The 25,216-nt window shown below is 35.4% G+C and overlaps 4 protein-coding genes across 8 annotated transcripts; 3 read left to right on the forward strand and 1 right to left on the reverse strand.

Moving 5' to 3' along the window:
- Window positions 1-1,361: 1,361 nt before the first annotated feature.
- LOC18047026 (beta-amylase 2, chloroplastic) lies at window positions 1,362-6,710 on the forward strand. 2 transcript variants are annotated; one of them, XM_024189687.1, is made up of 10 exons: window positions 1,362-2,380; window positions 2,832-2,909; window positions 3,205-3,408; window positions 3,904-4,098; window positions 4,650-4,814; window positions 5,031-5,166; window positions 5,263-5,291; window positions 5,440-5,658; window positions 5,808-6,027; window positions 6,559-6,710. In XM_024189687.1, exons 1-10 carry the CDS (start codon window positions 2,105-2,107, stop codon window positions 6,627-6,629), a joined length of 1,593 nt encoding a protein of 530 aa, XP_024045455.1. In that variant the 5' UTR covers window positions 1,362-2,104; the 3' UTR covers window positions 6,630-6,710. The 2 variants fall into 2 exon arrangements, with proteins under 2 accessions (XP_024045455.1, XP_006445046.1); XM_006444983.2 differs by having other exon boundaries at window positions 5,031-5,291.
- A 452-nt stretch (window positions 6,711-7,162) lies between these two features.
- Window positions 7,163-15,694, forward strand: LOC18049242 (beta-amylase 7). The gene is given in 12 exon segments (XM_006444985.2): window positions 7,163-7,870; window positions 8,244-8,715; window positions 8,717-8,872; window positions 9,481-9,765; window positions 10,053-10,130; window positions 10,400-10,603; window positions 11,547-11,741; window positions 12,162-12,326; window positions 12,651-12,911; window positions 13,336-13,554; window positions 14,926-15,145; window positions 15,322-15,694. Coding segments are annotated over 11 exon segments (2,106 nt in total). The 5' UTR covers window positions 7,163-7,870; window positions 8,244-8,421; the 3' UTR covers window positions 15,351-15,694.
- A 346-nt stretch (window positions 15,695-16,040) lies between these two features.
- LOC18049243 lies at window positions 16,041-19,624 on the reverse strand. 4 transcript variants are annotated; one of them, XM_024189710.1, is made up of 7 exons: window positions 19,373-19,624; window positions 19,074-19,186; window positions 18,189-18,899; window positions 17,654-17,712; window positions 17,271-17,399; window positions 16,974-17,109; window positions 16,041-16,494 (listed from the first exon to the last, which is right to left on the reverse strand). In XM_024189710.1, the coding sequence occupies exons 3-7, from the start codon at window positions 18,891-18,893 to the stop codon at window positions 16,174-16,176; spliced, it is 1,350 nt and encodes a 449-aa protein (XP_024045478.1). In that variant the 5' UTR covers window positions 18,894-18,899; window positions 19,074-19,186; window positions 19,373-19,624; the 3' UTR covers window positions 16,041-16,173. The 4 variants fall into 4 exon arrangements, with proteins under 4 accessions (XP_024045478.1, XP_006445049.1, XP_024045479.1 ...); XM_006444986.2 differs by having other exon boundaries at window positions 18,189-19,186; XM_024189711.1 differs by lacking the exon at window positions 16,041-16,494 and adding an exon at window positions 16,499-16,584 and having other exon boundaries at window positions 18,189-19,186.
- A 3,077-nt stretch (window positions 19,625-22,701) lies between these two features.
- Window positions 22,702-24,326, forward strand: LOC18049244 (60S ribosomal protein L36-3). Its single transcript, XM_006444988.2, has 5 exons — window positions 22,702-22,738; window positions 22,851-22,891; window positions 23,384-23,488; window positions 23,688-23,887; window positions 24,008-24,326. The coding sequence occupies exons 3-5, from the start codon at window positions 23,387-23,389 to the stop codon at window positions 24,036-24,038; spliced, it is 333 nt and encodes a 110-aa protein (XP_006445051.1). The 5' UTR covers window positions 22,702-22,738; window positions 22,851-22,891; window positions 23,384-23,386; the 3' UTR covers window positions 24,039-24,326.
- Window positions 24,327-25,216: the final 890 nt, after the last annotated feature.

A 25,216-nucleotide genomic window follows, 5' to 3' on the forward strand; every position in this document is an offset into this window, starting at 1 on the left:
CTTTTTTGAATTTAAACTTGTTAAATTTCCGAAAGACCGAATCACCCTTCAATTTAGCTGTCGGCACTACATCATTTCTTGGAATTTTTAATCACTAAAAAATTATCTACATAAAAAAGTTATTAAAATGTTATCTTTTAAGAAGATAAATTATTGAAAAATTAAAATATTTCTTCTCTTTCTCTCTTTTTTTTAAGAGATTATTCATATGTACCATATTTCAACTTGAATATGTCTAACAACCCCAAGAAAAAAAAGCACGCTATTAATTCCCGCAAATTCCTGAAACTTTACAATGGGCAAGTTGTTCGAAGACCTTCCTCCGCACTTTGTCAACAACAAAGCCACTACCATGACCTCCACTGCCTCGTCAAAGTAGCGCCAAGATGGCCGCACTAACTCTCCAAAAACATTTGTCAATTTTTACACCACCACAAACCAACCTTATTTCCTAATCTAAACTCAAAACTCAAAACCCCCATCGCGTAAGCCTCAAACCTCGCTCGAATTGAATCAATAGCACTTAATTGAAGCAACTATGGATTGTAGCATCAGATCTAGTTCCTACTTTAAGCCACATTTGACTCTTGATATATATATATATGTGTGTGTGTGTGTGTGTGTGAAATCATTCTCAAGTGCAGATGCCTGTATTTTTCTTAATGCGGACATATTTTTAAACCGTGTGGTTTAAAAGAGTTAAAAAACTAACTTTTTTAAATCTTGCTGTTTTAAAGTGTCTGTATAAAAAAAAAAATGAAGGCGTTCGCACTAAAGAAAGACTACACACACACAACAGGTTCCTTGTCGTTTCTTAATAACAATAATAAAGTTCTATTTGGTGCAACTTTTGAAATAGAGCTTTTAAAAATACAATTTTTACCCAAAAAATTTCAATTGTTTGGTTGTTATTGAGAGTTTTTATTAAAAATTTATGAAATTATTTTAATAGGCAAGTTTTATAAAGTTATGTTATAAAAAGAGTAAAATAAGTTTGTTAATGAAGTAAAAAATATTTTAACATTTAAATTTTTTTTAATTTTTACTTGTAAAAACTCAAAATATGAGCCTTTATTAGTAGAGGCAATATAATTTATTTAAACTTCAAAAGTTTTATTTAAAAACAACTAAATAATAAAAAAATATAAAATTAAATAATCACTTATGATTATTAAATAAGTAGTACAAAAAAATGCACTAAGTGATTGTGGCTATCTAAAGGTTCGTATGTTAATTCTCAAAAAAAAAAAACAAAAAAGGTTCGTATGTTAAAACTTATAAAACGACTTGTCGTCTCTATATGCTTAGGAAGAAGATACATTTTTCATTTTTGGTTTTTAAATGGACGACTTGTTGCGTTACGTTTATAACGGCCAATCTTGTATCGCGCGAGCGGTCTCACAGTCACTGATTCCTTTACCCGCCATTTTCTCACTGGGTCACTCCCCACTTCAATCTTGGATTCCAAAGAAACAGAGGAAACGAAAAGAAAATCTCAAATCCGCTTGTTTTATTTTTCTCGAAACTGTTTCGTGAATCTTTTATCGAAATTGCAAATAAGTTCCCTTCATTCTTCAAATTTTATTAGTAGTTGTTTATTATTTTTCTTGAATCTTTTATCATATTCATTCCAAACAGACAGTATACTTGGTTTAAAATTTCAAAATTTTAAGATTTTCTCAAATCCCTAGGGTCTCATTTTAGACTTAGCATACCAACATCCACTTCTGACTCTTTTTGCTTTCTATTGGATCACTCATAAAGTTTTCGTGAAAAACGAAACTATCACGTGAATCTTTTCAGAAATTGGAAAGAGGTTAATTTACTCTTCATATTTTATTTAATTATTTAATTCCCTTAATTTTTTTTTTAATTTTTACAAAAAGGACCCTTAGGGTTTCAAATTCCAGAACGGCGATTTCGTCTGAGCCTATGAGTTCGTTTTTCATTCAAACCCCAAATTAACGAACAAGAAAGATACTATATCATGAACCTTGATGGGAATTGGAAAGAGTTTTCCCCACACCTGATTTTTTTTTTTGTTGTTCATTTAGTTCTCTAGAATCTTTTTCATTTTCGGTTGAAGTTGGGTTTCAATTTCAAAATGGCGATTTCATCAACACAATTCTGCGATATCTTGAGGGCTCCGGGTGCTTCATCTCCAATTACTTCCTCGTTGTCACATAAGCAAACGCTTTTCACTTCTCAGAGAGTGCCTGTAACTTTTCATAGCCTAACGTATTGCAATGTAACGTATTGCAATGCGTGTCGTTTTAAGCGTACCCAGTTTCGAACTCTGGCGGCAATTGGAGAGTGGGAAGAAGAAACTGAAGACGATCCTCATGGCGGTGATTCTGTGGATGCTGCTGATGATATGAAAGTAATTTTGTTGTTGTTGTTATTATTATTATTATTTACTCTATATTTTGTGAATTTATCTGTGTCGTTATGTCATTTAGGAATTTGATTACTGGTTTTAAAGTTTGACTAATGCCATAAAAGTCCGAAAGAAAAGGGAGCAAATGTGACACAAATGAGTGAGACAAACATGAGAAATTAACAAGCGAGGGTATTATTATGATTACATGTTTTAATCTGTTGAGAGCATTAGTCAAAATATTTGTATCGGAGATGAAATTAGAGAAACAGATGGATGATAATTGGTGAATGACAAAGTGTTTAATTTAGAGACTATTAGAGAACTAAGTTAAAAATTTAGGTTTTCTTGAGTTTGAAAAAATTTGATACCCCTTCTCATAGTTTTCCACAGGATTCTTGCTCCTTTCTTTTTTTTTTTTTGGTTTTTTATTCATTCCCTTTTCTTTTTACAGGCTGTACACTTGCCCCCAAAGTTGCCAGAACGTGATTTTGCTGGAACGCCCTATGTTCCCGTCTATGTGATGCTACCTGTAAGTTTATTGATTTCTGCTTGTCACTCTATGAGAAACTGTATTCTGTTTATCTTCATAGCTCATTAATTCCATTTTCTAGATCATAATTTACTTTCATGTTCCATCGGTTTATTTTTGTGTCCATATACCGGCTTCAATTGAGTTAGAGGTCAAAATATTTTTCTAGTGACACGTAGTGGATAAATCATTGTCTAGACTCCAGATCTGTTTGCTAAAAGACAAAAGAAAAAAATTTCTGGCGTTTTCTCATCAACTTGACTGATTGCAAGACATATTTTGTTGGGTGTGGCAGCTTGGTATCATTGACATGAACTGTGAGCTGGTTGATCCAGAAATTCTTGTGAATCAGCTGAAGATTTTGAAGTCTATTAATGTTGATGGTGTTATGGTCGATTGCTGGTGGGGAATAGTTGAGGCACATACTCCTCAGGTGTATAATTGGAGTGGCTACAGAAGGCTCTTCCAGATTGTGCGTGAACTTGAGCTTAAACTACAGGTCTCTTCTTATTTACCTTTTGTGTTTTGTTAGAGCAATACTTGAAATAATTAATGCTGTATTTACTCTGTACATTTGGGAACCAGTGCTGATCTCACACTGTTGAATTGTGTCAGATAAAAGTTTAGCATTCTAGTTGATTGGCAGCAATTCTCTAATTCTGATTCGACATGGAATGGAAAAGAAAGATTGAATTATGCAATTCTCACGATAATATTGTCAACTTTTACATAGATGTCTCGCTTTTTTATCTTCCTCCACATGTGTAACAACATCCTTTAATCGGCCAAAGTTTTAACATTCCTACTAGTCTACTCTTTTCGTAGTACTGTTATGCCAGTTTAACTTAGAAAGGGCCAAAAAACTAATCTGCATTTGACTCCTAAATTCGACATGATTAAATAGTAAGTTTTGCAGCATTCACAAACAGTTTTGTATGATAGAGGTAAATATTGAAGCAAACAAACTTATCTCATGTCTTTTTATTGGTCTCAGGTTGTCATGTCATTTCATGAATGTGGAGGCAATGTTGGTGATGATGTACATATTCCACTGCCTCAGTGGGTAATGGAAATCGGCCAAAATAACCCTGAAATATATTTCACAGATAGAGAAGGAAGACGTAATTCTGAATGTCTGACATGGGGAATTGACAAGGAACGAGTTTTAAGAGGTCGGACTGCTGTTGAGGTATTGTGCAACTAAGATTATCACATAATGCTAGATTTTTTTGTTTCCATCTTTTGAGTAAGAAACTCTCTGTTTTGATTTTTCATCATTAACACATTTTTGAGTTTAATATCAAAAAATGAATTAGAAAGTGTTTGTACCTGTGCCTTTCCTAGTTTTGTCATATTTTATGTTCATTCTTCTGTTTCATTTCTTGCGGTGATCTATGGCATTGGTCCGTGACAGCGGCACTTTAACACCAGCCCAGTACGCACATGGATCTGTTACCCATCTTAAGACATGGTCCAATTCTATCACTAAATGCTATATTGTATCACTTTTTTCAGCCTATTTTCATGTCTACTAATAACAGTATTCTTCAGAAGAAGTTTATTTCCACATGAACTGGTCCAGTTATGGCTTTGTGTTTGAAGTGTATGCTTGGGAATTGAGCTTGGATGTTTTTTGCTTATTTATTTTATTGTCCTATTTGTTCAGCCATGCCATTATTGCAGAGTTGAGTTTTAATACTGCTGTATGTTGTAATTTTTGTTCGGTAACAAATTGCCCAGGTTTACTTCGACTACATGAGAAGTTTTCGCGTAGAATTTAATGAGTTTTTTGTGGATGGAATAATTGCTGAAATCGAAGTTGGTCTAGGTCCTTGTGGAGAGCTTAGGTATCCAACTTATCCCGCAAAGCATGGTTGGAAATATCCTGGCATTGGTGAATTCCAGGTACATTTTTGAGTAATTGGTATTTGGAACTGGAATCGACCCTACTCGTTATGGAGTTATGATTATCTAATGAATTACTTTTTCCTTTTTTCTTTCTCTCTTCATTTTTCAGTATTTTACAGTGTTATGACTGGTCCTTAGCTTCTCTTTATTAGTATTTTGTTTAAAAACCATATGCAATTCTTCAATGCATTAATACAAACTGTTTCTGTTCAGTGTTATGATAAGTACTTGATGAAGAGTCTGAGCAAAGCTGCTGAAGCGAGGGGACACTTGTTTTGGGCTAGAGGTCCAGGTAATGCGGGTTCTTATAATTCCACACCACATGAGACTGGATTTTTTCGTGATGGAGGTGAATATGATAGCTACTATGGTAGATTCTTCCTTAATTGGTATTCTCAAGTTTTGATTGACCATGGTGATCGTGTATTTGCTTTGGCTAATTTAGCTTTTGAAGGAACTTGCATCTCTGCAAAAGTGAGTCACCAGAATTTTTTTTTTTTTTAAATTTTTTCTTCTTTCAGGAGCTAGAAAACTTTATGTTGTGAATGAATACTAAAACTAAAATTTCATTTATTCATCTCACTATAAAGATTTTTCACTGAATTCTTCGATTGATGAGCAGCTATCGGGTATTCATTGGTGGTATAAAACAGCTAGCCATGCTGCTGAATTGACTGCTGGCTTCTACAACCCATCGAACCGCGATGGCTATGCTCCAATTGCAGCAATGTTGAAGAAGCATGGGGTTGCCCTAAACTTCACATGTGTTGAATTGCGCACTGTGGACCAGCATGAGGACTTTCCAGAGGCATTAGCAGACCCTGAAGGATTGGTTTGGCAGGTATGCAAGAGCAGAAATTTGATGTTAATTAAAAATAAATCATAGAATAAAAATTTTGAGGAATTTGGTTATACCTTGAGCATGTATGGTTGAGCTGCATTATCATGCGAAACCACATATAATATGTTTGTATATTTTTTTACTTCCAGGTTCTTAATGCTGCATGGGATGTATCCATATTAGTTGCTAGTGAGAATGCTCTCCCTTGCTATGACAGAGAAGGCTATAACAAGATATTAGAAAACGCCAAACCCTTAAATGATCCAGATGGGAGGCATTTATCTGCTTTTACCTACCTCAGGCTCAGCCCGGTTCTTACGGATGGACACAACTTCATAGAGTTTGAACGATTTGTAAAGAGAATGCATGGTAAGTCGACCTTCCTCTCACTATCACATTGTTTCCTGAAGTGTACATTTCTTTTACAGATGATTTTTGTTGTGAGCAATAAGATATTTAAAATTGTCTGCATCCCCTCATCATCTTACACTAAAACTGCTTAAACTACGTATGTGATGATGGAAGTTGCTTTACAAGTGCCCTAGATTTGCCTTTTTTACTTACAGGAACAATTGATTCCTGCAATGGGGTTCCATTACCTAGCCATAAAAAACCTTTTCAGTACTTGGTTGTTGTCTCCTATCAAATTTGAATTTTTTCTCTTTTGTTCCCTTGGGTATTGTCTTACTATCCATTTGGTAGATGAAGGCATAGGTACTTGGGCTTAACCAACTTCCATGATCTTGGATTGCTTCAAAGTCTTTAAAGATCATGGGAAGTCTTATTTCTGCTTTCATGCGCAAAGAACTACTATATTGTGCACGAAGAGAGAAGTATAGGTATTACTATATATTAATATTTAGAATGTATGTATCATGATCGCCTCAATTGCCATTGCAGGGGAAGCAGTTCCTGATCTCCGGGTTTATACAACTGAAGGAAATAAAGAAGAATGCTCCAAAAATCAGTGAGTAGACAACCAGGTTGCTGCTGAGTAAATATCCCGTTGCACGCCAGATACTGTTAGCTTGGTTTCTCTCTGTAGTCATTCTGTTCACAAACTTAAAATATACTTCGATCTTGTATATGTATATATATATATATAAATGAAATTAATTTTGCAAACATGGTACCCATATATCTTACAAAAGGCTGCTCCAGAGTTTTTATCATTCAATTAATTGTGTGGAAATTTCTGCAGTGATGAGGGGCATTTACCCATAAGATTCGATACTTGAAGATGGGAAGCGAAATCGATCTTTATGATTTTGGTTGAATGTGTTTGTTCTTTTTTTTTTTTTTTGAAGTTATTATCATGAAACAGAATGAACCTTATAAACCTCATAGTTACAAGTCACCAGAAACTGTGATCTGGTTGCATTCGAAATGAGTAAATGTTTGGATAATTTGTCTTATAAGACTGTTTGTGAATGGTGAGAATGATATCTTGTTTTGGATTTAATATGGAGATTTGTCATTTTAAACTTTGAAACGTAAAATAACGGAAGAAAAACTACTGGCTAATCAGGTTTTTGTTTACACTCTGAAACAAGAAAACAACCATTATTGGATATCCACGGCCACGTGGCAACATTCCGGAAACCACAAGTATTATCTAGTTGTGGTGGGAGGCTTTGGCCGGGCAAGAAAATGGATCTGTAACGGTCTAGTGAATCCCGGTCACGTGATATGCCCAACAAGGGCACGCCATACCTCGTGTCCAGCAGGCCCTCTCCCGTCTCCGCACGTGCAACACGTGTTCCACTCACACGTCCGTAACTCCTTTACCCCTTATACGCGCTCGCATACCCCCACACGCCCCGTTCGTGCCAAATCCAAAGCTCGCACACACATGCACGTTCGAGCTTTTGCGCACACGCGTGAAATCCGAGGCCTCACACGCACGCGCGCGTCTCTCTCTTTTTCCTGTCGCCGCTCCTCCGTTCTCGCCGGCGAAGCCTCGATTTTCTTTGTTTTCCGATATTTTATTCTTGCATCGTAGGTCCGTCGACTGGCCGTGAAACGGCGCCGGACGTTCGATCCGGTGGCGGGAAGTTTCGGAATTTTAGACCCATTTTCGGCTGTTCTAATAGGGTTTTTGGAGGAGGGGATACGGATCTGTTAATGAACGCTTCAGGTTGAAGATTTTGTATAAATGAGATTTGTAAAGGGAAGGCTTTGCCTGAGATTTACGCGAGAATCTGTGTTTAAGGTGATACGAAATCTCTTTTCCCTGATAACTGGTCTTAGGTTTTAGGTCTATTTATTTATTTTCGTGGGAGGTTCTAGGAATATATTGGCTTGAATGACTTTGTTTATGTATGGTGGTGACTGAAACGAGATATGTTCAGCTTTTTACTTCTCGTTCGTGTTTTTGGTTGTTCAAAGAGTCAACTTTTTTGCTAGGAGACAGTTGAATATTTGTCTTCTTTACTCCTGAAGACGTCAACAACTGGACATCTTATTCCATTTGAATTTCCCGCTTAACTACCATTTTTAAAATTACTACATCATTCCTTTAGCTTGTTTCTTTCATATATTGTTTAATTCATGTGAGCATAGCTTGACGTTCCAATCTTTTCCAGCGAGCTCTGGAATCAATCTGGCATTGAATTTTCCAGATTAGACATCTGCACTCTGAACAAAAAGTGAAGGTCGGATATCGAATGTGTGCACAGTTTGGGATCAATGATGACATTTCTGATAGAAAGCTGATCATCTTAGAGTAACTGGGTAGAAGTTGGGAAGTACAGAGTGGGAGATATGGCAACAGATATGCAGAGGTTGATTGGAACGAGCGAAGAAGATGACGAAGAAGAAATGGATATGGATGTGAAGGAAGAGGATGATGATGAAGAAGAAAATGGGGAGAAACATGGTCGGAGGCAAGTGATGGTGGGGGTTGACGTATGTACAGCACCAAGTAGTAGTAATAATAATCAGTTTCAACATCAGCAGGAAATTCAAGAGCAAGCGGGCACCCCAGGAGGGGGAGGAGTGCGAAGGTCCAGACCTCTAGAAGAGAAGGAGAGGACAAAGCTGAGGGAGCGACATCGAAAGGGCAATTACTGCTAGGATCTTGGCAGGCCTGCGGAGGCATGGGAACTATAATCTTAGGGTCAGAGCTGATATTAATGACGTGATTGCGGCTCTGGCAAGGGAAGCTGGTTGGGTTGTCCTCCCCGATGGAACCACCTTCCCTTCAAGATCTCAGGTACATAATTGTCAAGAGATAGCTGTCCTTTCTCACTTGGTACTGCACATCATTAAATTTTAAATTAAGTATCTATAAAAGTGATCTGTAAAAGCCTTAATATGCCAAGGTTTTAAGCATAAATGAGTTCGTCTAAGTGTTATCATTGGACTTGGATATAACCTCCATGGTTGGGCCTGCGGCATCCCTGGATAGAGCGGTCTTGTTGTTGCCTAAGATGTGCGGAGATGACAATTTTTTAATTTTGGAATTGCCGTGTGTTCATTTGCTTAACTTTCACTTAGCAAAGACAGTGTGTTCATTCTCTTGAAACATCGTGTGTCCGTTATCTTGAAATGTCTTATGTGCCTAGGCCTGCATCTCTGTCTAGTAGGCATGTTTTTCTTGATATAGCTTAGAGCTTTGCAAGTACAAATCTTGGGTCAAATCACATAACATTTGACGTTCAAATTGTTAATGGATTATGCTTCGAATGTTAACAAATGCATTTTTGGATGGCAGTTGGTGAGGATCATTCGTTTTGTCACAGGCCGAACTTGAATACCTTATGAGCATTCCTTTAATATCAGAAAAATCCAACTGAAGTGTTTCCCTTATAACTATTTTAGGGTTCAAGAACTGCTGGTGGCGCTTCTTCGATGGTAACTTCATCATCTTCTCATATGGTGTCACAGCAGACACCATCTACGTCCCTTCGAGGAGTCTCTTCTGGCTATCGAAGCTCAGTCGAGTACAACACATGTCAAATGAAAGGTGTTTTTATGCCCACACCATCACCTTATGATCTATCCCCAATTGCTCAGTCACAACCTTCTTTGGTGGAAGATGGGAGAGAACAAACAGAGATTCAGTCTCATATTGGCGGTCCCGTGGACGCTGTCAGTGACAAGCAGGTGATAGGACTGATAATTTTGTTTCCCCAATTTCTCCATCCTTTGGTAATCTGATGCTGATATGTTGTATTATTACTGTTTAGAAGTTTGATATTCATGATATCCATCGTATCACTTGGTGAAACTAAAAATTTGCAATTGCCAATGATAAATTATCTGCAATCAGATATAAATTGAGTACAGATATTGTGTTTTTTTATATTTTTTTGAGAGGAATGCAAGTTCCAAAATGAAAGTTTCGTCGGTTGATTCGTGCTATAATTGTTTTTTTTTTTTTTACCCTGTAGATTGCAGATGTACCTCCAAAGTTACCGGAGCGTGATTTTTCTGGCACTCCATATGTTCCAGTTTATGTGATGCTGCCGGTATGTTTTAAAGCTTGATCATCCTCTGTTTACACAATTTTTTTTCCCCCTGTTTTCGTGGTTTTAATAATATCTTGAAAATTCTAGTCAATATAATCCACTTTGTGTGGTTGGCAGACACTTTTTTCTTATTCACTTTCATGTTTTATAATTTAGCCTTACCCTCTAAAGATTATGCTGTTGTTGATATAGCTCATCAAATGCCATACATAATTCTTTATGAGTACTTGTGCAACTTTTGTTGCAATGATTCACTCTTATGGTGGCAGTTGGGTGTCATCAACTTGAAATGTGAGCTGATTGATCCCGATGGTCTGCTGAAGCAACTACGGGTATTGAAATCCATCAATGTTGATGGGGTCATGGTTGATTGCTGGTGGGGAATAGTTGAGGCTCATACTCCTCAAGATTATAACTGGAATGGTTACAAGAAGCTCTTCCAGATGGTTTCTGAGCTAAAGCTTAAATTACAGGTGATTTTTTAAGATATGCTTGTATGGTTGTGATTACATTTATTCTTCTCAGGGAAATGTTCAGAAGATGATAGCATCATTATCTCCACTAGATCCTCATTATTTATTTATTTTATATTTAGCTTGTCTCCGTAATTTTGCATGGCTACTATGCTTGATGGACGTATGAGATCAATACTTTTAGGATTTCAGAACTTTCTGCCCTTAAATTTCTTCATCACACAGTGTTGCTTTCTGAGTCTGGACTCTTTTGACACCAGTAACACGCACACCTCAAAAGTCTATTTGCTATTCTTAAGGCTTTCTCTAAGCCTCCTCTCTCTAGGCTGGCTGATTTGGCTTCAAATTGCTTCATAAAGTCAATGTTCAATGCATGGTTCCGCGCACCAATGTTTCATGCAGATACATGTCCATTTTCAAATCTGCGTGACACATGCAATATTAGATCATGAAGTGATGCTAGGAGACGAGACCTAAGGTTTCTTGCATCATTTTTTTCAAAGGAGATTTCTCAAATATCATTGAATTAGAAATTGATGTACCCTGAGCTTGGTCTCAACATGTGAAAGAGACTGGGGTCGGTGCATGTACATGTGGTGCCATCCTCAAACCTCTGCAAAGGGAGGAGGTGGGGTGGCTTTGATTTGTGCTTGCTGCCCTCCAGAACTTGAGTCAGGGATGTGGATTTTGATATATTCACAATTCTGTTGATCTAAAGTACTAATAAGAGACAGTCTCATGAATGACCTGGTTCAAATAAACGAATGCAATATATTGGTGTTAATTTTGTGAATTTACAATTTGAAATGTTTTCTTTGTTTTGTGAAACCTTTGTCGCTTAACCTCCCTCCTGTGATAATAATTGATTTTTTCTGTGGAGTGTGGTTGCATCTTTAATGCTCCCAAGAAGTCATTTTGGATCTGACTGTCAATATTGGCTCAGGTTGTGATGTCATTTCATGAATGTGGAGGCAACGTTGGCGATGATGTCTGTATTCCTCTACCTCATTGGGTGGCAGAAATTGGTCGAATTAATCCTCACATATTCTTCACTGATAGAGAGGGAAGACGAAACCCTGAGTGTCTGTCATGGGGAATTGACAAGGAACGAGTTTTAAGAGGCCGAACTGCCTTGGAGGTACTTCATTTTGAAATGGCTGTCAGAGCTAGTTTGGACTGAAACTGTTTGTGATCATTATCTTTGCTGTCGTCTCTGTTGTGCTTTCTTCTTATTCTTTTGCAAATCATTGTAGATTTTGTTGGACAGACAGCAGCTAATACATATATACCAACTCTGGCCCAGTCTGCAGTATTCTTGCATCATTAAAATTTTGAGTATATCTTTTTGTTTTGGCTGTTGTTTTTAACATAATTACGGCGAATCTAAAATTGTATCTAACTTGGGTTCTAGCATTTGAATTAAAAAAAAAAAAAATTGCTTTCATTTGAACCATTGGTGCTTTGCTGGAATTGGTATTTCACTTAAACTAGATCTTCTTGCCTAACAAACGGACTTTATTGGTAGAGGTTTTTTTTGTCTGCTTTTTGAATTATGTAGGTATACTTTGACTACATGCGAAGCTTCCGAGTGGAATTCGACGAATTCTTTCAGAACGGTGTCATCTCCATGGTTGTAGTTGGACTAGGCCCTTGTGGTGAGCTACGGTACCCATCCTGTCCTGTAAAGCATGGTTGGAGATATCCTGGCATTGGAGAATTCCAGGTGATCTTTTCTGTAGTTTCAGGGTCTACTGCTTAACCTTGTCTGATAAAGCTTTGATTATTCTTATCAAAAAGAAAAAAAAAAAACTTTTAATTATGTTGCATTGATTTGCTTGAGAAAAAGATCTGTTTCTCCAAATATTGGGGATGGGAAAATTGGCTATGCTTACACCATGATCACAATTGTTCCCCCTATTTTGTGGGCTCAACCAAATTTCATCATTTTTTTTTAAAGAAATCTTTTCAGTTCTTAACTTATCATCAATAATCATGTAACAGTATGTTTCTTCTTGCTGCTCATCAACATATATCTCTCTGTTTGCAGTGTTATGATCAGTATTTGTTAAAAAACCTGAGGAAGGCATCAGAAGCCAGGGGTCACTCCTTTTGGGCTCGAGGACCAGATAATGCTGGCTCATACAATTCACGTCCACATGAAACAGGCTTCTTTTGTGATGGTGGTGACTATAATGGCTACTACGGTAGATTCTTCCTTAACTGGTACTCTCAGGTTCTAGTTGATCATGGTGATCGCGTGCTTTCTCTCGCAAAGTTAGCTTTTGAAGGCACCTGCATCGGGGCAAAGGTGAGTTAGGCTTTTGATAAGTTTTCATATCTTTGATGGAAGATTATTATTTTACTTGTATATAGTTAGTTAAGATGTACGTAACTTATAATGTTTTTTAAGGAAAGTATTCAAAAAATTTAACCCCTCGTAATCTATATTAAATTTTTGTTCTTTATTTTATTATGAAACTCTTCAGACCCTGTGCTAGGCCTGTCCTTGGCTACATATCTTTCTACACCATGTGGCCGCAAAATGGATTGGCGGTAGAAGTATCAATTTATTATTGGGGTTGTGTAAATTAGTTGGCGGACAATTTTATTCAATCCCATTAGTCCCTTCCAATCATGATTTTAGATGACCTTTGCGAAACTAATTTAGAAAATTTTTTCCTTATCATTATTGCTTCATCCAGTCTGTTTGCTATATTTTAATTGCTGAGCAGCTATCAGGTTTTCACTGGTGGTACAAGACAGCTAGTCATGCTGCTGAGTTAACTGCTGGTTTCTATAACCCATGTAATCGAGATGGCTATGCTGCCATTGTTGCAACGCTAAAGAAGAATGGAGCTGTTTTGAACTTTGCATCTGCTGAGTTGCACACATTAGAGCGGCAGGAGGAGTTTTCAGAAGCGCTGGCTGATCCTGATGGGTTAATGTGGCAAGTAAGCATTCCAAACCTCGTTATTTGCTTGAATAATTCTTTTTTATGTGTCTGTAATTCAAACTCAAATAGGATATTATCTTCATAAAGGCGTGTTTTTAGAGGCAAATTTGGAGAATTACCATGCAATTGTTTCAATTATAATGCTACGTTTACTAAACTAAAATCGGAATGAGATAGAATGGGAATATGGAATGGGAATCAAAATAAGTTGTTTACTTGAACTGTAGGAATCGAAATCGGAATGAGCTGGATTGTCATTAATGTGTTTACCTTGTCTTGGAATCAGAATCGGAATGAATTAAATTGTAACAAATTACTAAAAAGTACTTAATGGATTATTGTCATAATTATTATTAACTAATAATTGTAAAATTTTTTAATTAATTATAATAACTATAATAAAAATTATTATAAAAATATATTAACTAATAATATTAATATTAATTACTTAATTAAAATAATATATTAATTATTGTGATTATTTATTCAAAAATTATAATTATTAATAATTATTGTTAATAATATATTAATTAGTAGTAATAACTATATTATTTATTTAATAATATTAAATTAATTAATTAATTAATAATAATATATAAATTAATTATAATTATTATTATAATAGTATATTAATTAATTAATTACAATAATAATATATTAATTATTGTGATTATTTATTCAAAAAATATAATTATTAATAATTATTGTTAATAATATATTAATTATTAGTAATTAATATATTATTTAATTAATAATAATATATGAATTAATTGTAATAATTATAATAATTATTTTTATAATAGTATATTAATTAATTAATAATATTAATATTAAATATTGTGATTATTTATTCAGGAACAATAATTATTAATATATTATTGTTAATAATATATTAATTAATAGTAATAATTATATTAATTCATTAATAATAATATATAAATTAATTATATTAATGATTATTATAATAGTACATTAATTAATTAATTAACTATAATAATAATAATATATTAATTATTGTGATTATTTATTCAAGAAATATAATTTTTAATAATTATAGTTAATAATATATTTATTTATTAATTAATCAAAATATATTAATTAATTATTTATAATATTATATTAATTAATTATAAAAGAGGACAAAGTGGGCATTTTTAATTTTGGGGGAGGGCAAAATGGTCAATCCCGGGAATGAGAGACTCATTCCCACCTCTCCCCATGGGAATCAATCTCCCATTCTTCATTCCCAAATAGTGGTGGGCCCCACCATTCCGATTCCCCCATCTAACTAAACGCACCATAAATGTAATTTGGCTTAAATTTGATTTGTAAGTCTTTTGACCGTTAATGTGATAATTGTCAATTTCAGGTGATGAATGCTGCATGGGATGTTTGCACACCAGTGGCTAGTGAGAACACACTCCCTTGCCATGATAGAGTAGGCTATAACAAGATTTTGGATAATGCCAAGCCCCTTAGTGACCCAGATGGAAGACACTTTTTGTCGTTTTCGTACCTTAGGCTCGGCCTAGGTCTCATGGAGAGAGAAAACTTTATGGAATTTGAACGATTTGTCAAGAGGATGCATGGTAAGCTTTGAAAAGGAGACTGTGTTGTTGCAACTGTTATTGGTTTAATACATCTGCTGTTATTGATGGTGCTCAGTTTGAAATACGGCATAGGAAAGAAATGAGGATTGCAACTGATTTGAGTCAAAATCTATTCGGTAGGAACGGTCATTCACTTGTCTTATTTTTTGCTGCAGGGGAAGCAGTTCTGGATCTCCAGGTGTAGCGGAGGAATAAAGATTTTCTAAACAGATCCGGTATCATCTCTTTTTCCCCATGGAAGAAGTGGGGGTTTAGCATCTTACCGTTTAGAGGATGGTATTGTTAAATTTAAATATCAGTTAATTCCATTATTGTAACTTGTAAATGGGATCACAAAATGCAAAGCAGGCAAGTTTCCCAAATCCTGAGCTTGCACGTCGACCTCGGTCATAGTGTAAAAACTAGTCAAAGATCCAATTGGTGTATTGTTTGGGTAATTGAGTTGGCTCTAATTGCAGGGTTACCACCGCAAAGTTCTGTATGCATTATTTACATTCTCCACCCATTGAAGTGAAGATAATTAATTAGGCGCAGATGTTAAATTTGTTCGCAATTTGCTTCCCCGCTGGTGGAAGTCAGAGAAACAAGATCTGTTTGAGTTTGATGCACATAAAAAGAAATGAACAAAATCATATAAATCCCTTAAAATTATCAACTCATTGTGTTCGCACTCGGAATTTCTTCTTCTGATTCGCTCTCTCATTTTCAACCGAGTAGCGTTCGTTTGACATTGAGTTTTTTAACACCTCTGTGATTATTATACACATATTTAACCACATATCAGGGAAAAATGAAAATTCCTATCTGATGTTATGGCTAAAATTTTTGGCCAATCGAGCATCAAATAGGTGTCTGCACGTTAAAGCGCCTTTGATAAAATTGAACTTTCGTGCACAGTCATGCTACCGGTAAGGCATGAGACACACGAAATCCCCAACAACGGGGTATTTGATATGAATAAAAAATATGATTTTGGTTAGCTATTTACAACATGAATTTTGCTGGCGTTATGAGACAGGCTTCTTGAACACCATTTCGCCGGACTCATTAACATCGAAAAAACGTTCTACAAATTCATCCCAACTTTCCCTCCTTCCCTTAGATGACAACAAAGAAGTTTGCTCACATGATCTGCTAGAAGTTTCCCCTTCTTGCATTTCACGGAATGTGCCATACTGAGAAGGTGAATAAGCTAGTGGAATATCCAAAGCAGCAGCCCTCTGAAGAGCTGCCTTGTACTCCACACTGTGCTCTCGAGCAAGTGACTCCTGACGCTCCATCCTCTGTTTAGCTGGAATCTCCATGATCCTATCTTTCTCTAGCATCAACTATATCAAGGAAAACAATGATTTAGTTTGGCTGCCATGAGAAAAATTTCTTTCTTAATCTTCAACTTAAATATGGTATGGCATTTGAACCTGGTAAATTCATCAAAATCATGTGATGTCACAAAAACTTTTGAAATATATAAAATCAATTTTTACTGACCATCTATAATTGAGAAACAAGTTAAAGATCTGATCTTCTCATTAAGTATTCAGAGACTGCATTCATTTGATTTCTCAACAGCTCGACTGCTAACCAAAACTACCCTTAAAAAATTGGGGCGCAAGACTATCTTTTAACCCAATCCTAACCATTAGTGTCTCACTGCAATCTCAGGAAGAAGACAGGAAGTTACATCAAGTGCCTTTTGAGATTCTCTTTCTAGCAAAATTCTTACAAAGTTGGGGTACACAGATACCTTTTAACCTAACCCCAAATAATAAAGTCTCACTGCAAGCTTAGGAAGAAGACAAGAACTTACATCAAGGGCCTTTTCAGATTCTCTTTCTATCCAAATGATAGCATGGTCAGCAGTTAAATTGCAGGAAAGAACTAAGTGCTCAAACCTGCCATCTACTGGAACTGCAGTCCTCACAACGGGAGGAAATCTTCCTATCCTGAAACCAGCGTAACAGAAGAAGAAGAAATAAATAAAATTGTAAATGCATCCCACCAGGGTCACAGCTCAAACTCCCCCCACCTTAAAGATGAATAAATAAAGCAGGAATATTAACTTCATAATGTAGAACAGTTGTATTTTAGTAACATCTTACCATACCTTAAGGGCTTCCGCTCGACAATGTGGTATAGCCGACCAGGAGCATATAGCCGTCTTGGATCTTTAAGCATCTTCTCCTCCAGAGTGCATGTATCTTTCAGGCACATAAGGCAGAGCAAACATGGCAAACTGCACTAGTTGAAGCGAGGTCAGTTTAGTATAAGTCATATTTATGGCATGGTTATAATCACAAAAAATGCACCTTAATATCTGGTTTTTAAAAAATTAAATGCACTGATATTGCATTGGATAAAAATGAACACACTTCAAAGGTTATACGATATATTCAACGTGTTTAGCCAATATTGACATCACACGTATGGCGCTAAGAAAACAGAAGATAAACTAGCAATAGAAAGGTGTCTAAGACATACTATTTTTACCAGATAAGTGATTTGAAAACATCTTCCAGTGCCATTGTTGTTCGAGGTAAGAAATCATCCTGATTCATTACAATAACTCATATTAGAACATAAGCCATAAGAAAATATCAAATACAGAATATACAAAAATAAAACAATAAAAACGGTATACCACACAGGAAGAAGAAAAGCAACTTAAATTTGAAATACTTAACCCCTAAGGAATAAAAATATGTGATCTTATTTGGTGTTTGACCGTAGAATAATGAGATTGCCAGTTCTTTCATGTTTCATGAGGATATGAAGTTTGGAAAAGATATCAATCCTTAGAAAAATTAAAAAAAAAAAGGAAAATTTCATAATCATCAGTTCTTGGAAATTGATTCCTTAAATACTACTGCACCAACCATTTTTGGAGGGTTCTCACAGGAACAATTCAGCATTGAGTTTATCTTTACCATTTACCATTTAATTAATTTAGACTTGATTAAGTTCAAGTTAACCAAAGAAAGGCCATCAAAGCAAAAGAGTTGCCAGTGAAATATGTAGATCTTACCTGAAGCACAACAGAATTGATGACATCTGCATATCTCACCGCCAAATTCAGTGACATACACCTAGTAGGTGCAATAGCAAAGCATCTGATTTTGTTCCTCTCAATGTTCCCCAACTTGTCCAGATTCTGAACCACAATCAACACCAACGATGCCACCACCCCTGCCCCCAGTGAATGCCCAGCAAATGTCAAAGTATAATCTGGGTTCCTCTCAACCAACCCCCTCAAAAACTCACACTCGGCATCGAAAACCCACCTTGCAGCCTTCAATAACCCATTGTGAACATATCCACCATCAAACTTTGTCTGCCCAAGTTTGTTATCAAGCAAAATTGCATAATCACCTTCTTTTGCTAGGTTAAGCCCCCTAATTGCCAAAACTATATCAGTATTCTTATGATCAAGGTATATTAAGTAAGGAGGCACACGGCATTGAGTTTCTTCATAGTTTTTTCGTAAGATAACCCAATCTGGATTGATTCTATAACCCCCAGGGGGTTCCCAGATTGGATTGCGAAGATCATCTTCATAAACAGCTAGGATAAGGCGACAAAGTTGAGGAACCGGCATGAATTCTTCAACCGTGGCAAGACCCCAGTTTTCACTTTCATGACCTGCAGTGTAGAGGCATTTCTTCCAAACCCAGCGGGCACACGCAAGACAGTATACGCATTCAAGAAGGGGAATACCACAGACAATTGACATAGGTGCCTATAGAGCAAGTATTTTAACATGGATTAAGCGACAAGGCTTATCGTAGAAATGTCAATATCACTTTGAAAGTTGGATGAACGGTACCAAACAATATTCACAAGGGAATATCGATGAAAATGAAAAGTGGTAGTTCAGAAATGCAGGAACAAGCTAAAAAAAGACCTAATTCACCTTGTACAAGTCACCATATCAGCTGAGTGCTGACCAACAACAACAACAACGATGCATAACAAAGTCAACTAATGAAAAGCTTACGGTGATCACTGCACAACAAACTTGGGCCCCTGCCAATGAAAATAACCAATTTTAAACACCATATACATACAATGATTAAAGAGTGAAATTATTAAGCTTCAAGCAGTAGTAGCAGCAGCAGCAGGCCGTAGGGTTTTAAAAACAAGACAGAGACAACAAACAAGAAAATAATTTTGAAAATACGAAAACGAGAAAACTAATTGTCCTAGCCATACCTGCTGGTCAAACCCATTTCAATTTGGGGTGGTTTCAGTTTGCAGAATCTAGAACGGTTTAGATTCCAAATTCCACATCCAAGCCACTGTACAAAATACAGTCGTTGGCCGCCACTTGAACTTCTGTAAAACTAAAAGGTGAAAGCCGCACTAACACTCTAACGGTGACTGTGATGCGTTCGGGTTGGGCCGGCCTTTCTGTGTGACGGTCCAATCCAATTCTCGAGCTCTATCTTCTTGATTATTATTAAATCAAATTCAGTTTTCTTTACCCCGCCCCCCCCCCCCCCCCCAAAAAAAAAAAATTCCTGTTTCCTTATCTAAAAATTAAAGGAATGAATGCGACATATAAAAAAATTGTATTTCAATGCATGCGAGCGACATCTACAAGTAATTGTAACGGGAAGGTGAAAAAGTTGGTCTTATGTGACGATAATTTTATAACAATAAAACGAAAAGCTAGTAAGAATGTGACAGTAACAAGACAAAATGTGTGTTAAAAAAATCGGTAAAAAAAAAAAAACAGTGTTTGAAATTAAATCTTATGATAGATAATGAATTTTTATCCAAATTTTTTGTAGACTTAAGATTAATGTGATTCAGGATTTAAAAAATAAAATTTCAAAAACTAATATTGACCTGGAACTTTGATTTGTGTTTTGGATTTTAGAGTGCGTTTCGGATTTTAGAGTGCGTTTCGGATTGAAGTTGGACAACTGTAACTTAAAAATTACAGCAGTAAAGTGTTTGGTAAACTCTAGCTGCTGTAGCTTAAAAACTATATTGATATAATTTTTCACTTTTATAATAGAGAATCTATTATATATTCAATAATTTTGTCAAAATTATTATTTAAAATTTATATTTACTACATATTATTAACTTTTATTTTATAATTATAATTTTTTTTCACAGCGGCTGTAACTTAAAAGCTACATCACTTCAATTACAAACACACCCTTAGTGATGCTCTTGAGAAAGATGGCCAATGGGCCGGGCGGCACGTGGCACAGCACGGGCACGGTACGTGTCTGTACGGCACGGCACGGCACGAGCACGTTTCGGTGAGGCACGAGGCACGGCACGGCACGCACGTGGGCCGTGCCGGGCTTAGAATTTTAGGCACGCGGGCCTTCAAGCACGGCACGATAAGAGATGGGCTAAAGCACGGCACGCGAAAAAAGTACGTAATAAGCACGGTTCATTAGTGGGCTAGCACGCGGCCCGTGAGCCATTAATAGCACGTGGGCCAAAATATATCTAAGTAAATTTTTTTAACAAAAAATAAATATAAAATGTTATGAAATTAAATGTTTTAATATATTTTTTAGCATAGACTTTTAAAAATTAATTTAAATCATTAAATCTTAGTTTAAATAAATATTCTAATCTTTTATGTTTATAATTTATTAAATGAATAAGTAAATATCATGATTTTAATAAATAAAATTATAAATATCATAATTTTATTTATGATATTTATTAAATGAATAATGTTATTTAATTTTATTTATGATATTTATTTACGTTTATAATTTATTAAATGAATAAGTAAATAACTAAATATCATGATTTTAATAAATAAGATTATAAATATCATAAATTTATATATTATAAATAAAAAATAATTTTTTTTACAAAATTAATAATAAAATATTTTTCATATTAATATTAAATCATAACTTAATTAATATTTAATAGAGATATGTTTCATTTGTGAATGAAATATTTTTCATTTTATACACAAGAAAAATGTTAATTGCTCTCTTAATAAAAATTAATATGATTATGATTTTGAATATTATTATTATTATTATTATTATTATTATTATTATTATTATTATTATTATTATGTTGATGGGCTTAAAAAAGCACGTCAGGCACGTGGGCTTTTTTAAGCACGCAAAAAAAAAAAAAAATTAGTGGGCTTTTTTTGGGCACGGCCCACGGCACGGCACGAGAGGGCTCATGCCGTGGGCCGTGCCGGGCTCAACTGAAAAAAATGTGGGCACGGCACGGCACGGCCCACCAAATTGGTGGGCCGTGCCGTGCCGGCCCACGAGCCCTTGTGGGCCGACAATTGGCCAGCACGGCCCATTGGCCATAGTTACTCTTGACACTCCTCTTAATTCCTTAAACCAGCTCCCCCGTTTATTTATTTATTTTCATTTTCACAATTTTATCTTTTTAATGAAACACAACAGTCATCAAAAAGAAGTTCTTAACTTCCTATTCATGCCTTCTGCAAAAGGTGAATACCCTAATAAAATTCCAGTTGCTTTTTTGCTATTTTGATTGTGCAAATCTAGGAGTAAATTTGACTTCATAAATACCATTAAAAATTTTTATTGTTCCAGTAAAAAGAAAAAAAATAATGATAACCAATATTGAAATTGAGAATCAAGTATTCGGAATATCTATTTGTTACTAGTTTCGTGCCAAACCTATTAAAATGAAGCTTTTCGGCATTCAAAATGTAGTCTAAAATAATATTACCAATGTTAGGCTCGTAAAAATTTTCACTATGTGATTCACATGATAAGTCACTTATTTAAATAAATAAATAGATAAACTCATATTAATTATCCACTTACTTACTTATTTTAAGGGATGGTGGTAGAGTTTATTTATTGCTTTCATAATGAAAATGAGTAAGTATATTAATTTTACTTATTCGATGGAATAAAATGTAAGGTTTTTTAAATTATGTACTCCTATTATAAAAGGATCCCTAGTCTAGTGAAGCTTACGATTACAAAATAACTTGTTTTCTATCCCAAGAAAGACTATCAAAAGGATGGACTAGAAGTAACCTTATGTCAATCTAAGTGTCAATTTGAGTATGCAAAGAACTTTTAAAACTTAAACAATGATGATTAAAGGTACAATCATATCTTTAATTTAATAATTTTTATAATTTTTATTTATGATCATTAATTTATATCCTAATTGATTCATCACCGATCATCATTTATTATTATGTGTATAATATTAATTATTTTTAAAAATTCAACCAAGGAATGATATTTAAAATACTACTTGGGTAGAGATACAAATAAAATTTCAAACTAAGTAAATATGTCAACATTACTCTTTTGAATGTGACTCAAGAAAGTACCCCAGTCCGGGATACACTCTTTTTATTCCTCAATACACCCCACTTTAAGCCCAAAAAATAAAATAGAGTTTGGATAACAGGGTCCTCATTGAATGGCTCTTTAAAATATTAGTTTGGCCCAAAAGTTTTTAAGATGAGACCCGACCCGAACCGGCCCGGATTTCTGATCAAGCCATGTATTGGCAAAGTATATTAAGCATAAAACCCTAGCGTTCCTTTGTTCTAAGCAGCCTCCATTATAGAAGAAGGTGAGAGAGATTCCTCTCCAAGCCCTAACCCTAACCCTAACCCTAACCCTAACGATTGAGCTTGTCATATTCGGTTAAGATATCTGAAGTTTACATTGGTTTTTCCTTGCAGTTATATATTCCCGGAAGATTGTAGTAGGAGCTGTTTGGTAGGTGAGAAAATTCACTTCTTCAGCCACACTGACCGTCTTATTGCCGAATTTGATCTGTTTCCTTTTGCAATATCTTTGCTATTCTAATTTAGTTACCAGGTTTCAGTAGACTCAGAAAATGCTTGTGAAACTGTTGGTCGATGGGCCTCCTGTTGGTTGCATGGGCTTTTGCGTCGTAGCTAATTGATTTTCTATATATTGCTCAAATATGATACATCCGAGATCAAATTGCTTGATAATTTCGAAAATGCGGAAATTAGTTAACATTGAATTTAAAATATTTTCTTAATACGGAGTTGTATCGACTGTTAGTAGCTTTTGTTGGTGTGCTCCTAGGTTCTTGCCCCTAAAACTATTGGCGGTTCCACAGTCTCTAATCAATGTTATCTTATAGTTTTTGGTGTCGTAATCATGCCTTGGACAGAGTTTATACTTGGTCTTTCTGAAGAATTTTCTGTACTCTGATGTGTATTGTGGGTGTTGGTAATTACAGGTGATGGCTCCAAAGCAGCCAAATACTGGCCTTTTTGTGGGTCTAAACAAAGGACATGTCGTGACCAAGAAGGAGTTGCCTCCCCGCCCTTCTGATAGAAAAGGCGTATGTTTTTAAGATGCTTTATTGTCAAGTATATTTTTATGATGGTTTAAGTAGAGCGAGTTATGTCAAGTCACCAACACCTTAGTTTTTGCATGCTTATAATCTCCTTTTGTTGTTAAGAAAGATATTTAGAGTATATATCGTATCTTCATATTGTCTTGATTGGTTAATGTATACCATATGTTTTTTCTTATATCAGAAAACTAGTAAGAGAGTCCATTTTGTGAAGAACCTCATTAGGGAGGTTGCTGGTTTTGCTCCCTATGAAAGGAGGATTACTGAACTTCTTAAAGTTGGGAAAGATAAGCGTGCTTTGAAGGTGGCAAAGAGAAAGTTGGGCACTCACAAGAGAGCCAAGAAGAAGCGCGAGGAAATGTCCAATGCTCTACGCAAGATGAGGTAGCTTGAAGCTTTTGTTTTTTCTTTTTGGGGGGGGGGGGGGAGGGGTTTATATTTTGTTTTCCCCCCTTTGTTTTATTGATCAGGATCTTTAATGTACTATTTGGCCTATCCTTTCAGGTCGGCTGGAGGTGCAGAGAAGAAGAAGTGAAGCCTCATTCAAGGTTTCTTTTAGATTCATCAGTGAAAGAATTTTATTTAGCTTTTGTTCTTCTAATATTGGAATTTTGGTTAGAGTTTTAGACTTGCTTTGAAATGTTAACTGTACTTTGTTTCCAATGAGAGAGTTCAGTTTTGTTTCCTTTGTCTGTGAAATTTGAGTATCTTGTTACTCACAGTTGCCAGTTTTTTAATCATCGATAAGAATTGATTATCCATTCATGCATTATAGTTGATGAAAGATGTGAGCATTTTGTATGAATAAATCTATTTAATCCCAGTATAGCAATCTGTAGCATACTTTGGGAATCTCCTTATCTTCTGATTATGGGAATTCGTTTTCATTGCTCTGCAGACTACGTTATCTTGATTGGTTTGAAACACCTGATCTGCCATTGGTTCATGTTGGCCAATGCTTTTTCAGATCAATGGTTTAGTGATAGGTGTGATGAACTGATCATCAGGTGCTTATTGATTTTGATTAGAGGTGAAGCACAGCCCAAAAAAAAACGGTGCATTTACTAATTTGAATTTAGATGAACTAGAATGAATTGGAATGGGAATTATAATACAATGGTGCCTACTAATTGGTAATTGGATGGACTTGAATGGACTTGAATGGACTGAAATAAGAATGAAGAATGAGAAGTAGAGATGTTTGCTTAAACTGTAGGAATCGAAATCGGAAAGAGTTGTATTGCTATGTTTATTTTGTCTTGAAATCGAAATGAATTGTATCAAGGTTTTGAAATATCCTTAATTAGTTATTATTGTTATTGTTATTATTATTTGTCACACGAATGATGATGATGATGATGATGATGATGATGATGATAATAATAATAATCACATCATTAGCAACAATAATTGACAGTCGAGCAATAGCAGTTACGTTTGGTAGCAAGCACCAACAATAGTGGCAAGCAGTAGCAACGATGACAGGCGGGAGCAGTGACAGCAAGCAGTGGGGACGACCAGCGGGTGTTCAGCGACGACATCAGCGAGCAGCAGCCGCAACTAGATTGATTGTGCGGTGTTCGGTCTTTTTTTTATTGTTTTCTAATATTTAAATGAAGGATAAAATAGAAATTATAAGATTTAAGGGGGTTATTTGGTCACCCATCTTAGGGATTAGAACTCCGGTAATTATTCGCAATTTAATGAACCGTA

The sequence above is a fragment of the Citrus clementina genome, unplaced genomic scaffold (assembly GCF_000493195.1).
Source record: "Citrus clementina cultivar Clemenules unplaced genomic scaffold, Citrus_clementina_v1.0 scaffold_3, whole genome shotgun sequence".
NCBI classification, from domain to species: Eukaryota; Viridiplantae; Streptophyta; class Magnoliopsida; order Sapindales; family Rutaceae; genus Citrus; species Citrus x clementina.